The sequence below is a fragment of the Asterias amurensis genome, chromosome 20 (assembly GCF_032118995.1).
Source record: "Asterias amurensis chromosome 20, ASM3211899v1".
Taxonomy (NCBI): domain Eukaryota; kingdom Metazoa; phylum Echinodermata; class Asteroidea; order Forcipulatida; family Asteriidae; genus Asterias; species Asterias amurensis.
Genome location: NC_092667.1, coordinates 1,340,924 through 1,354,334, shown reverse-complemented (window position 1 = coordinate 1,354,334; position 13,411 = coordinate 1,340,924). Strand labels below are relative to the sequence as shown.

At 39.8% G+C, this 13,411-nt stretch overlaps 1 protein-coding gene across 3 annotated transcripts in view; it reads left to right on the top strand.

Annotated features, from left to right (window-relative positions):
- LOC139952150 (brefeldin A-inhibited guanine nucleotide-exchange protein 1-like) overlaps positions 1 to 13,411 on the top strand; it is a 58,636-nt gene that overhangs the window by 13,134 nt on the left and 32,091 nt on the right. For 2 of the 3 annotated variants that reach the window (XM_071951133.1, XM_071951135.1), the window contains exons 4-16: positions 1,821 to 1,967; positions 2,733 to 2,912; positions 3,414 to 3,591; positions 4,536 to 4,598; positions 5,110 to 5,488; positions 6,322 to 6,556; positions 7,009 to 7,108; positions 8,069 to 8,317; positions 9,065 to 9,272; positions 9,658 to 9,804; positions 11,195 to 11,450; positions 12,656 to 12,815; positions 13,228 to 13,379. In XM_071951133.1, the coding sequence (XP_071807234.1) occupies positions 1,821 to 1,967; positions 2,733 to 2,912; positions 3,414 to 3,591; positions 4,536 to 4,598; positions 5,110 to 5,488; positions 6,322 to 6,556; positions 7,009 to 7,108; positions 8,069 to 8,317; positions 9,065 to 9,272; positions 9,658 to 9,804; positions 11,195 to 11,450; positions 12,656 to 12,815; positions 13,228 to 13,379 (2,454 nt within the window). The remainder of the gene's footprint in view (positions 1 to 1,820; positions 1,968 to 2,732; positions 2,913 to 3,413; positions 3,592 to 4,535; positions 4,599 to 5,109; positions 5,489 to 6,321; positions 6,557 to 7,008; positions 7,109 to 8,068; positions 8,318 to 9,064; positions 9,273 to 9,657; positions 9,805 to 11,194; positions 11,451 to 12,655; positions 12,816 to 13,227; positions 13,380 to 13,411) is intronic. The other variant, XM_071951134.1, reaches the window with a different exon arrangement.

Sequence of the window (13,411 nt, the reverse complement as noted above, 5' to 3'; positions counted from 1 at the left end):
AAATTGAAAGTGAGATTGTAATATTCATGATCTTACAGACCTGTATGCTTCACTTTTGAAAGGGCAAGGGCACCAAGGCATTTTCTCTTTGGTAAAGTGCACACCTTATAAGGACATTATAAATTTTTACTGGAGCATTTCAAGGGCACCAAGGCAATAGACCCTTCCCATGAAATATGTAAATATGGTTGGCAAAACGAGGGAACATCGCGCTGTTTTGTACACGGCAAATGGGTGCGTGACGCAGACGCGATTGCGCGTCTGCTTAGTGCACAACTCTATGGTGTTTGCCAACCAACAGGGTCTGTACGCATGCGTGAATGTAATTAGCATATTTCATGGGAAAGGTCCATGACCAGGGGGCATCGAGGAAATCATCTCCGGTGCCTCGGTGAAGTATCAGGTCTGATCTTTCTCTCTACAGAAGCTGTAGAGGTGAAGACAGTCCATTTATTAAATTCACAAAAATTATTGACATTAACTTGCCACTCTAAAACTGGCAAAATAGTCTGGTAACCTTGATGGGCGTTGCATGCTTTATAAACTTTGTACTGGGGGGGGGGGGATAGGACAATTAAATGGCTGACTCAGGGTAACAAGGCTAAGTGCCAATTTTCATGGTTCCGCTTAGCAAAGAATTATTCGCTTATGGAGCCCTATAAGTGAATGGTTCTATGAGCTGTAAGCACAAAATTCTATGGTAAGCAGAGCCATGAAATAAGACCCGGGGCCCATTTTCATAAAGCTGTTAAGCAGATAATTCTGCTGAGCAAATTTTTTTTATTGCTAAGCAAGAAATTAGTGGGATACCAGTTGCAGCAATGTAAATTATGGAATTTTGGCTGGTAACCTATTTCGGCTTTGCAATAAATTTCTATGCTTATCAAGTTTTTTATTCGTTTCTTACATGCTTTTATGATATTAGGCGCAGGTTTACAGTCATTAGGCTACATCCCAGTGAAGCAACTATGGCTGGGGCTGTGGCTGCTGACTGCCAGTGACAGTGTTGAAGAATAGGCCTTTTCAGTGATCCAGCCATAGCCACTCCTGAAGCCATTAATTAGGGAATAACAGTGCGAGTACCCGGTCTTCACTGCGTGATAATGACCAGGTTGGTGGCTGGTGCTGTTAACAGCGCCAGCCACCAACCAAGGTCATTACCACGCAGTGAAGACCGGGTCCGAACACTGTTATTCCGATTAATAAATACCTTTTTTAGTGAATTAAACGGCTAAAATTGTCCAAATTTTGTGACTTTTCTCTCAGCGGTACTTCCAGACATGTTCAGGGGCCATATTTGAGCTTTTGATGGTTCCCATCTCTTTGGTGCGTTAATCACATTACTAATCTTTGAGACCAGTGACTCTTTTAAATAATGATCTGTTCAGCGCCTTCACTGGGGTCAAAGGAGGCAAATGATTGGACGATAGCCATGATAGCTGTTCTTTGTGCAGTAAAACGCGCGCATGAGCTCAGCGTAAGTTTGTACGCGCGCACCTGTTACACGCGCGCACTCAAAATTGATACATTTTCAGCGCGCGTATGCGCAAGTGCGCGAAGTTGCAATGAAACTAACATGGATATAAATAAGCATGCGATACAGTGCAACGCGCAAGGTTTACAGAATTTATGCTGATTTAGTGGCCACTTATAAGCTATTTTCCAAAGCCGGTCATTATACCACCGTTAACACTCCCACACGTGACCGGGTTTTGACCAATCAGAGACTTGAAACCGTCCAAGGTATTTATTAATACATTGTAATACAAACACTGCCTTAGGTTCTCAGTAACTCTTATCCATACATTTATCTATTTCAGAAATTGATCGCCTATGGGCATCTTACTGGTGATGGACCAGACAGTACTATGCAAGGCAAGAAACTCATTGATCGTATCATTGAGACCATATGTGGCTGCTTCATTGGTACACAGACGGACGAAGGAGTACAGCTTCAGATTATTAAGGTACATACCGGGACACCAGTGAATATTGTCCTGTAACAACCAAGCTGAAAATCTTTTGCTTTTTTAAATTTAAGGGAAGTACGAAGTTCGATACAGCACATACATGTACATTCCAACTGTCTACTTTTGAGTTAGGATATCTAGGCCTGAATGCTTCGTTTGTTGAAAGGGCAAGGGCACCTGAGGCATTTTCTTTTTGGTAAAGGGCACCCTATGAGGAAATTGTAAGTTTCTACAGAGCACTTCAAGGGCACCAAGGCAATGACCAGAGGGCATGGAGGAAATCGCCTTCGTTGCCTCCGTGAAGTATTGGGCCTGGATATCAAACAAACTTTAAAGGTAATGAACACGATTGGTAATTGTCAAAGACCAGTGTTCTCACTTTGTGTTACAAACATGCATAAAAAAAACAGTCCTGTGAAAATTTGGGCCCAATCGGTCATCGAACTTGCAAGAGAATAATAAAAGCAAAAACACCCTTGTTGCACATTTATGTGTGCTTTCAGATGCATAATAAAAGGTCGTCAAGCCTGAAGTATTTTGTTATTTGAGTGTGAAATTGTACCTCTTTCTCAAAACCTACGTTACTTTCTGACACTGTTGTATACGATCAACAGCTTTCTATTGCTTGTTACCAAGTAAGTTTTTATGCCAGCATAAGGTATCTTATTGCAGGTATTGAGGACCTGTTATAACATCTAGGGAGTACCACTTATGAACACATACTCATTGTTGATTTAATAAAACTCAATGTTTTTCTTGCAGGCACTCTTGACGGCTGTAACCTCACCCACCTGTGAGGTACATGAGGGTACGTTATTGCAGGTACTGAGGACCTGTTATAACATCTACCTGGCTAGTAAGAACCTAGTTAATCAGACTACTGCTAAAGCAACCCTTACACAGATGCTCAACGTTATCTTCAATCGCATGGAGATGCAGGCAGTGAGTATTTTAAAATTTTTACTATACTTCGTGTGGCGTGTCGTGTCCTAGCGGTTAAGAGTATATCGGACTCAAGCTCTGGTGTTTCTGATGAGTAGAGTAAGGGTTCGACTCCCAGTCGTGACCCCCGTGTCCTTCAGCAAGACACTTAACCATTGCTTCGTCCTTCGGATGGGATGTAAAGCAGCTTGTCTCATGTGTTGTGTAACACATGTAAAAGAACCCAGTGCACTTATTCGGAAAGAGAAAGGGTTCGCCCCAGTGTTCCTGGTTTGATTGGCAGCATATTGCGCCGCAGCACCTTGTAAACCATTACATGGTGCTATGTAAAAGGAGTAGGTCATAATTCAAACATAGTCCCGCATACCTTGCAGGAAATACTGACTGTTGAAGCACCTTGAGCATCACTGAGTGACGGATATGAGCGCTATAGAAGAAGCCACTTTTATAACCCCTTTCTCAAAATGAAGTTATTAATGAATGCATGTACTCTGTATACAGGTTGCTGATGCCAAGGTGAAAGCTGAAGGTGAGGCCGAGGCCAGACGTCAGAGCAAAGACTCTGGATCATTGCTAGATGATACAGAGAAGGTTGACGCAGCGTCTGCCTTTGGAGATATGACTGATGGTGTCTCTAAGCCATCAGATGAAGCTGTCTTACCTACAGACAAAGTACCAGGTACGTCAGAATAGTTAAAGTCACCTGGAAGTGGTATTTTTTCAAAATAAAGCTTTTGTCACTAATATGTGTGTTTTGATGAGTGGAATGTGAATAAACAGTTAACTAAGGTTTTAAAAAATCAGTTCTTATGTTATTTACAAATTTAAGAGTAGACCCCGACCCGAGAGGGCGCTGTTCGTGACGTCAATCGAGGCAGACTTTGCCTGTAATGCGTAGAGTAAACACAATTGCAAAGTACATGTACGGACCAAGTTGTGAGTTTGTAAGTTTCAAAAAAACAAAATTTCCGGCAATGCCGACCAGGTGTATTGCTGCTGAATGCAGAAAAACACTTTTTGAAATGTACCAACTCACGACTTGGATGTACATGTACTTTGCACGTGTGTTTACTATACGCATTGCAGGCAAAGTCTGCCTCGATTGACGTCACAAAAGGGGTAGGCGGAGTCAGCTCCCCAAACAACAATTACTAAAAAAATTGTTTTATTGTTCGTAAGCATATATTCTTATGTTTGAAAGAAAAAAATATATATTTCCAGGTGACTTTAAAGGAACACGTTGCCTTGGATAGGTCGAGTTGGTTCTTTAAAAAGCGTTTGTAACCATTTGTTATAAAATGCATGGGTAGAATACAATGATCCACTCAAACATGCCTCGAAATTGCACGGTTTTCCTTTCACCTCGTCGACTAGCACGGTTGGACATTTATGGGAGTCATATTTTTGACTCCCATAAATGGCCGACTGTGTTAATCGCAAAGTAAAATGCAACGTGTTCTTTAATAGACCATTATCATGCTGCCACCATCTTGAATGCAAATGCGAAACAAATTTCGATGTCATAAATTCGCAACAAACAATTCGCAAGAGTTGGGGCTTTGGGCAAAACATTCACAATCAAAACAGAGCTGTGAGGTTTCTTCTATTTTTGATTCAATCTAGATTCTGAGGGGAGCACTGGGAATCATATTGGAGAGGCTGTGGAGAATCCCCAAGACTCAAATGGTAATCAGATTTGTCTTAAAGACACTGGGCACTATTGGTAATTGCTAAAGATCAGTCTTCTCATTTGATGTATCTCATTATTTGCATAAAATAAACTTGAGAAAATTTGAGCTCAATTGGTCGTCGAAGTTGCGAGATAACTATGAATAAAAACAAATTTGTCACACGAAGTTGTGTGCTTTCAGATGCTTGATTTCGAGACCTCAAAATCTAATTCTGAGACCTCAAAATCAAATTTGTGGAAAAATACTTCTTTGTCAAAAACTACCTTACTTCAGAGGGAGCCGTTTCTCATAATGTTTTATACTATCAACCTCTCCCCATTACTTGTTACCGAGTAGGTTTTGTGCTAACAATTATTTTAAGTAACTACCAATAGTGTCCACTGCCTTTAGTTTTGTTTTGACCACACTGTTAAAATGTAACTAATATTTGAAGTAATTGAGGTCCATACTCTCTGTGTGTCTTTCTTTTCTTATAAATTGCTCAAACTTGTCCTTGATCTTTGCAGAGGAAGACGTGCAAGCCGTTGTTTCATCAATCTTAGATGGTATCTTAGATGGCATCTCTCCAGAGCCGACCTTAAATGGAACCAAAGATGATGGTGCGACCCCGGAGACGACCTCAAATTTAACCAAAGATGAGGATCCGACCCCAGCGCAGCCAGATCCAACGCCACCCACCAGCACATCTCCCCCACCGCCTCCTACAAACTCAGCCCCCAGCCCCATCCCACCTGTAGTAACGACGTTACCTCCTATTGGTGAAGATAATGATGTGGACACGGAGGAACCGTTCTCACATATTCTTCAGAAAGATGCCTTCTTGGTTTTCCGCTCACTGTGCAAACTGTCGATGAAGCCGTTGCCAGACGGTCCTGCAGACCCAAAGTAAGAAAACTCAACTTCATTTTCCTATGCCTCTTTGTTTCAAACAGTATACTCTGCTTGTCCTCAGGTAAAGAGCTGTTGCTGTCTCGATGGTTCGAACAGTATACTCTGATCTTTGGGTCATCTATACTCTAAGTCACCTAGGCCCCCACTCCATTATTTATTTGTTTAGACTGCTTTGGGTCTTCTATACCCTCAGTCCCCTAGGCCCCACACCCTCACTATCCCCTGTGCTTGATCCTACCGACACAGTTCAGTGAGCACACACACCCCATACACCACCCAAGGCGTCACAGCAGGTTTCACCACGCATTACCGAGCTCCATTTCCGGCCTCTATTTCCCGCCTTCGTGCATCACCAATCCACCTCCACAGTACTTAAGCAGCATTCAGCATCAAAGTCCACCTTTCTCCAGACGACGCTCAGAGCAAACTGATTAAAACGTCGAGTTGAAACTAACGATTCTTTTCAGAACCACCCCAACTCATTAGAGATAGTCATTACATGGTGTTACCGCAAACCTTTCCATATCGTATTTCCACCAAGCAAAGTTTCAAATCCTACTTACTCTGCTCTTCTTCAGAAGAAGTTCTCCTGACGTAGGCAGAGTATACTGTTCAAAACATCCATAACCATACCGGCTCACTTCAGAGCCAACAGTCACACAAAAGTGATTTACACATGGTTGTACCTGCAAGTTCACTATTTATATAGTCTCTTACTCTCTTACTATCTGTCATGATTGTTTTATTTTTATAGCGAAGGTGATATCACAAAATAAACAGCTGCCCAAAGTCTTACCTCCCATTCTAATACTCTTATCTATTTGCAGGTCTCATGAGCTTCGGTCCAAGGTTCTGTCTCTACATCTTCTGCTTTCTGTCCTGCAGAACGCTGGCCCTGTATTCCGTACAAATGACATGTTCATCACTGCCATTAAGCAGTACCTGTGTGTAGCGTTGTCTAAGAATGGTGTCTCGTCAGTACCAGAGGTCTTTGAGTTATCCTTGGCAATCTTCCTGACACTCCTCAGTCTCTTCAAGACTCACCTTAAGATGCAGATTGAGGTTAGCCTGGCCCCAATATAATTTAAAAAAAACTATTTAAAGGCAGTGGACACTATTGTTAATTACTCAAAATAATTATTAGCATAATACCTTACTTGGTAACAAGTATTGTGGAGCTTTTGATAGTATAAAACATTGTGAAAAACAGCTCACTCTGAAGTAACGTAGTTTTCGAGAAAGAAGTAATTTTCCACGAACTTGATTTCGAGACCTCAGATTTAGAATTTGAGGACTCGAAAGCAAGCATTTGAAAGCACCCAACTTCGTGTGACAAGGGTGTTTTTTCTTACATTATTATCTCGCAACTTCGACGACCAATTGAGCTCAAATTTTCACAGGTTTGGTTTTTTTATGCATATGTTGAGATACACCAACTGTGAAGACTAGTCTTTGAAAATTACCAATAGTGTCTAGTGTCTTTAAGCATTTTTTTTTTTTTCTTTTTTCGATAGGTTTTCTTCAAGGAAATCTTTCTCAACATTCTTGAGTCCTCAACAAGTTCCTTTGAGCAGAAGTGGATGGTGGTGCAAGCACTTACAAGGATCTGTGCAGGTTAGTTCTTACAAACTCTTAATCTTAACTTTCAATTCAATACTCATTTGTTTTCTATTGCTTACTGTCCAGTTTAATCCTTTTGTTTGCCTTATTATATTAGTGTATTGTTTGGTAATTTGATTTTTGGGGTTGAACAAAGAATTGACTAGAGTGGGATTCGAACCAACGACCTCCGGATTAACGTGCCGGCGCTCTACCAACTGAGCTATCTAGCCCTATATTGGGGGTGTCCCTATTTTGTCAATATTTTCCCAGGTTGTATCGTAATTTGGGTGTTATCCCTGGCTACACGGCAGTTAACGGTTGTATGGCTTCTGACTGGCACCCCCGATCAAAGATATTGACAAAATAGGGACACCGCCAATATAGGGCTAGATAGCTCAGTTGGTAGAGCGCCGGCACGTTAATCCGGAGGTCGTTGGTTCGAATCCCACTCTAGTCAATTCTTTGTTCAACCCCAAAAATCATTTCAAAATTTACCGTCAGTTTTCCTTGTGGTTTATATTGATGTTTGTTAATTTGTTGCTATTTGCCTTTTGTTTTTTTGTAAAGCGCATTGGTATTTCTTTCAGTTATGACATGCGCTATATAAGAACTAGCTATTATTATTATTAAAGCCATTGGACACTTTCGGTAGACAATATTGTCCAAGACCCACACTTCGTGTATCACAACTTATATATAAAATAACAAACCGGTGAAAATTTAAGCTCAATCGGTCATCAGAGTCTGGAGAAAATAACAGGAAAACCCAACCTTGTTTCCGCACGTTTCGCCATGTCATGACATGTTTTTAAAATAAATCCGTAATTCTCGATATCGAGAATTGATATTGTTTTCTCAAAAAGTAAAGCATTTTATGGAATAACATTTCAAGAGAGGTCTTTCACCAATACCTTCTGTAAACCCTGTAAGTTATTTGTTTCTAATAATAGTTTCTTTCCGTCTTCTCTGCAGATGCCCAGTGTGTTGTAGACATATACTTGAATTACGACTGTGACCTATCAAGTGCAAACATCTTTGAGCGTCTAGTCAGTGACCTGTCCAAGATTGCACAGGGTCGTCATGCGATGGAGCTGGGTGCCACACCACAACAGGAGAAGCGTATGCGCATCAAGGGACTGCACTGTTTGGTGTCGATCCTTAAGTGTATGGTGGAGTGGAGCAAAGATTTGTACATCAATCCAAACATTCAAGCTAACCTAGGTAAGTTATAAGTAATTAAAGGCACTGGGGTCGATTTCACAAGGAGTTAGGACTAGTCCTAACTTAGGACTAGTCCTAGGAGATTTACAAATTGCATGGATAGTCCTAAGTTAGGACGAGTAACTGGTCCTAACTCAAGATAAGACTAGTCCTAACTCTTTGTGAAATCCACCCCTGGGGAGGATTTCACAAAGGTAGTCCTAACTTAGGACTAGTCCTAGGCAATGCTAGGAGATAGGACTAGTCCCAAGTTAGGATGGGTTACTGGTCCTAACTTAGGACCAGTCCTATCTCTTAGCATTGCCTAGGACTAGTCCTAAGTTAGGACTACCTTTGTGAAATCCACAAGGAGTTATCAAATTATAAAGTTAGGACTACCTTTGTGAAATCCACCCCTGGACACCTTTGGTAATTGTCAAAGACCAGTATTCTCACTTGGTGTATTTCAACATATGCATAATATAACAAACCTCTGAAAATTTAGACTCAATTGGTCATCGAGGGTGCAAGAGAGAGAAATGAGAGAAATGAAAGAAAAAACACCCTTGTTGCACATATTTGTGTGTTTTCAGATGATTAATAAAAGGCTCCAGGGGCGGATTTTACATGGAGCTAGGATTGATCTTAACTGCAAATCAATCGTAGTTGCTATGTAAAGTATGATGACACAAAACAATTCACTATATAGGGACTGAAACCTAAACTTGAATGAAATGAAAATTAATTCCCTTTGATTTGACTGGACAGGTCAAGAGAAAGCTGTTGGCGGTGACCAAGCTGACACAGACAGCGGTCAAGGTACGATGACCAGCTCCGGCAGTCAAGGGTCACTCAACTCTACTCATTCAAACTCTACAACAAACCTACAAGCACAGACTGCACCCATGATGGACAGCCCCGAGCAGTTTGAGAGTCAGAAACAACAGAAAGAAATCATCGAACAAGGAATTGAAATGTAAGTACGCTGTATTATCGATGAAGCCATTGGACCCTTTCGGTAAACAGTATTGTCCAAGGCCCACACTACGTGTATCACAACGTCTATATCAAATAACAAACCTGTGAAAATTAAGGCTCAACCCGTCATCGGAGTGGGGAGAAATTAACGGGAAACCCACCCTTGTATCCGCGCGTTTCGCCGTGTCATGACATGTGTTTAAAATAAATCTGTTATTCTCATTATCGAGAGTTGATATTGTTTTACTGTTTACTTTTTTTCCACAGAGACCCAGTTGATGAGATACAAATATTCTCAACAGTGACTCTTGGACGTTAGAACTGTGTGAGATAGAAAAAGAATTTTAGTATTTCTTTTGAGCTTCTGTTTGCTCTTATTATAGGTTCAACAAGAAGGCCACGAAAGGAATCAACTTCTTACAGGAGCATGGCATTCTAGGCAAAAGACCTGAAGACATTGCAGAATTCTTCCACAGAGATGATCGGCTCAATACCACCGTCTTAGGAGACTACATGGGAGAAAATGAGAAGTAAGTCACAACATCAGACAGATATTCAGCATTTGAATAAGGGAATAAAAGTGCAGCAACGAGTTTTTAAACGGCCGTTTAAAACCGGCAGGGTCGTTGCCGTGAGCGCACAGCAACGACCCTGCAAGGTTTTAAACGGACGTTTAAGAACGAGTCACTACTCTTTTATTCCCATTCATAAATGAGAATGCTGACATACTACGTGCTGTTAATAATAGCTATGAATTGCGTTCCGCCCGACACGCAGAAGCCAGCTGGTCTTAAACAGCTTCAGCTGTGTCTTTATCAACCGTTTAAACACCCCCACATGACGTGCTCTCCACCAATAGTAGTAGACAAACTGTCTGGGGTATTTATGAATAAACTATAAATAATAGTAAACTAGCGGGTACAACCATGAGAGTAGTATTGGCTCTAAAAAGTATTTTGTTGAACCAGCCCCTTCCCTCTGGCAGCATCCAGAGTTGACATATTTTTGACTTAGGGGCCATTCATAATAGTCAATGTTAAAAAAAAACGATATTTTTTCGAAATTATGGGCGGGTGGGTCAAAAGAAATAACTGAAAATCGAAATTCATGTGTGTGTTGTTTTTTTTTTTTTTGGTTTTTTTTTTTTTACATTACATGATAAAGGCTGCTGGATCTGCTCTATGTTGGGGTCCTTTGACCTGATAAATCTGCATCATTTGAGACATTACTTTGTTCTTTAGTGCATAGAGTATATTGTGATGTAAATCAATATTTAAAAATTTAAATTTGGGGTGGGTGGGTGGGTCAAAACATTTTTTAACATTGACTATTATGAATGGCCCCTTATTTGGCCTGATAAACACTATAAAAAATGGGATTTGGTTTGTGGTACACCAAGGTAATCTAAACTATCACCTCGCTTGGTGTGATGTATTAGAGAGGTCAGTGGTACCAAGCACGACACAGTCTCTCAAGATATAGGCTTCTTTGTGCTTGTCACCAACTGATGTATTGGCATAGGGCATGTCTTTATTGCATTTGAGAACTATTTGACACCGGTGAATTACTGTTCAACTTGCCATATTTGATTAATTTTGACAAGATCCCTAATCTCTTTTGTTTAAATTTTCACAACAATTTTAGATTTCTGTTTTATGTATTGTATATAATAATATAATAGTATAATAATAATTGTAAATAAATGTTTACCCTTTTTATTAGCGAGATCTGGGAGGGCACATCTTTTTTGATACCAGTTCTGTTACTTTTGCCTTTCCTTGGACGGCCTCTGCTTGTTTTTATAGTTGTTGTATAGTCTAAAGAATTAAAATAAGTAAATAAATAAGTCAAGACCCCTGACTAACTGTCTTGAATTAATTTTGACAAGACCTCTTATCTTCTTGTCGTTTTTATCCGCAGACTCAATAAAGAGGTGATGTATGCTTACGTGGATCAGATGGACTTCATGGATAAGGATTTTGTGTCAGCCCTAAGAGCGTTCCTCCAGGGTTTCCGTCTTCCTGGTGAGGCTCAGAAGATTGATCGGATGATGGAGAAGTTTGCTAGTCGCTACGTTGAGAACAACAATAGACAGACAGTCTTTGCTAGTGCCGACGTTGCCTATGTGTTAGCCTATTCCATTATCCTGCTAACTACAGACCTACATAGTGCACAGGTAAGTAGAATTAACCAAGGCAAGAGTTTATGCCCGAAGCAAATTTGTTTATTTTTATGTTCAGAATAACAATATACCCTATTCACAATGCGCAGCACGCATACTCGCGCATCTCCTGTCCGCCTTTGTGTGTCAAAACGTGCAGAAAAGGATGGTACACGTGTTTATGCACCTCCGAAGAATGTGTGTCTACAATTTTTTGCCTTTTTGGGGAGTCCATCAATATTCAATTTGATTAGTTGTTGTGTTTGGTTATCTGAGCCCCTTCTCTTAATTTCTTTCATGGTCAGGTTTTGCGTGCCATATCCTCTTCCAGAAACTAATGTATATTTACAGTGTTTTGTTTTGTTTATTCGGTATTGTTTATATTGATTTTGTTTATTTTTGTTTATATTTTTATTTGTTTTTAAATTTATTTCCTTTGTCTTTTATTGTTTATTCTATTTTATAATTTAATGTAGGCTTTTGCTTTTAAAATATATTTTAAATATATTTTCACAGGCGTTCATGGTGGTCTGTTTCTGTTCCCTATTTTATTTTATTTAATCTTCAATGTATGTTTTAATTTTCTTTCCTAAGATAATTCTATTTTAATTGTTAACTTTGTACACATCAGATTGTTTTTATATAGGCTATATGAATATTTCTAATTGTTTTTTATCCTTTCCTGTAATTGGCGGCTCGTCCGCTGTTGGTCTGGTCAATAAATATAAATCTGTGTAGAATGATATCCTTAAATTATGTGTGGTTCATGCCACATGTAAAACTCAATTGACTTATAATCCCCAATCTATTAAACTATGATAATATAACTGTGACCCTTGGAATAAGTACGGGCATGAAACGGCAAGTCTGATAGTAGCTCTTTAGATTTATTGAGATCTGTAAACGGTGAATCTGTTGGGTGAAGACACACAAAGACGCAGTTTAGGTCTTCGGCCCAAAACAGAATGATCATACAAAATATACAATAATAATTACATGAACTAAACTTTAAAAGAATAAACAATGAAAAGATAAAACAATACCCGCGGTTCCACCAAAATTAAGGACGTGACCACCATCTTGGATTTCAGGCAAATTAACAGCGAAATGCAATATAAATACGTTATTTCCAATCCCAGATGCAGTGATGAAATAAACTAAAGGATTTCCAAAACGTTACATTCAGCTTTTGAACTTTAACCCTTGGTCTCTCCATCCAGGTCAAGCACAAGATATCCAAAGATGATTACATAAAGATGAATCGAGGGATCAATGACAGTAAAGATCTGCCGAGAGAATACTTATCTGAGATCTACGATGAGATCGAAGATAATGAGATCAAGATGAAACCATCCACCAGTAACAAGCACGTTACAACAAGTAGGTCCAAATCAATCTCCATTAGTTTGTTTAAACCTCCTGCGAATGCGAAGCAAACTTAAGGCCTAGTTACGACTTTGACACTAGTTGCGACTAATTTTAAATTCCCAAGATGCATTGCGGCATAATGTTTGCTGCGGGCGCAATAGTAAAATTCTTGCTGAAAGGATTGAAGGATTACACACTGATGTCTGATTTTGTTTCGTAAATAAATATGTTGTCATGAATAGTTCTGAGCGACACAATTGGTTCACCAAACAGGGCGCAACTATTTTGTAGTAGTTGTGACGGCCTGGTTAGCTGAGTAGTTGAGAGTGGTAGTCGTGACTCTACTAAACAATCAATAGTCGTGACTACAACACTAGTGGCCCAGGCTTATTTTTAACACTTGATTATATCTTGTATTTTCTAGATGTGACTAGTGAGAAACAGCGGAAGTTATTATATAACATGGAGATGGAAGCCATTGCCAATACCTCTAAGGTTCTAATGGAGAGCGTCAGTCATGTACAGACAAGCTTCACTAGTGCTACACATCATGAACACGTTAGACCAATGTTCAAAGTAAGTCTCTCTTAAGAAATAGTGCTTTAAAG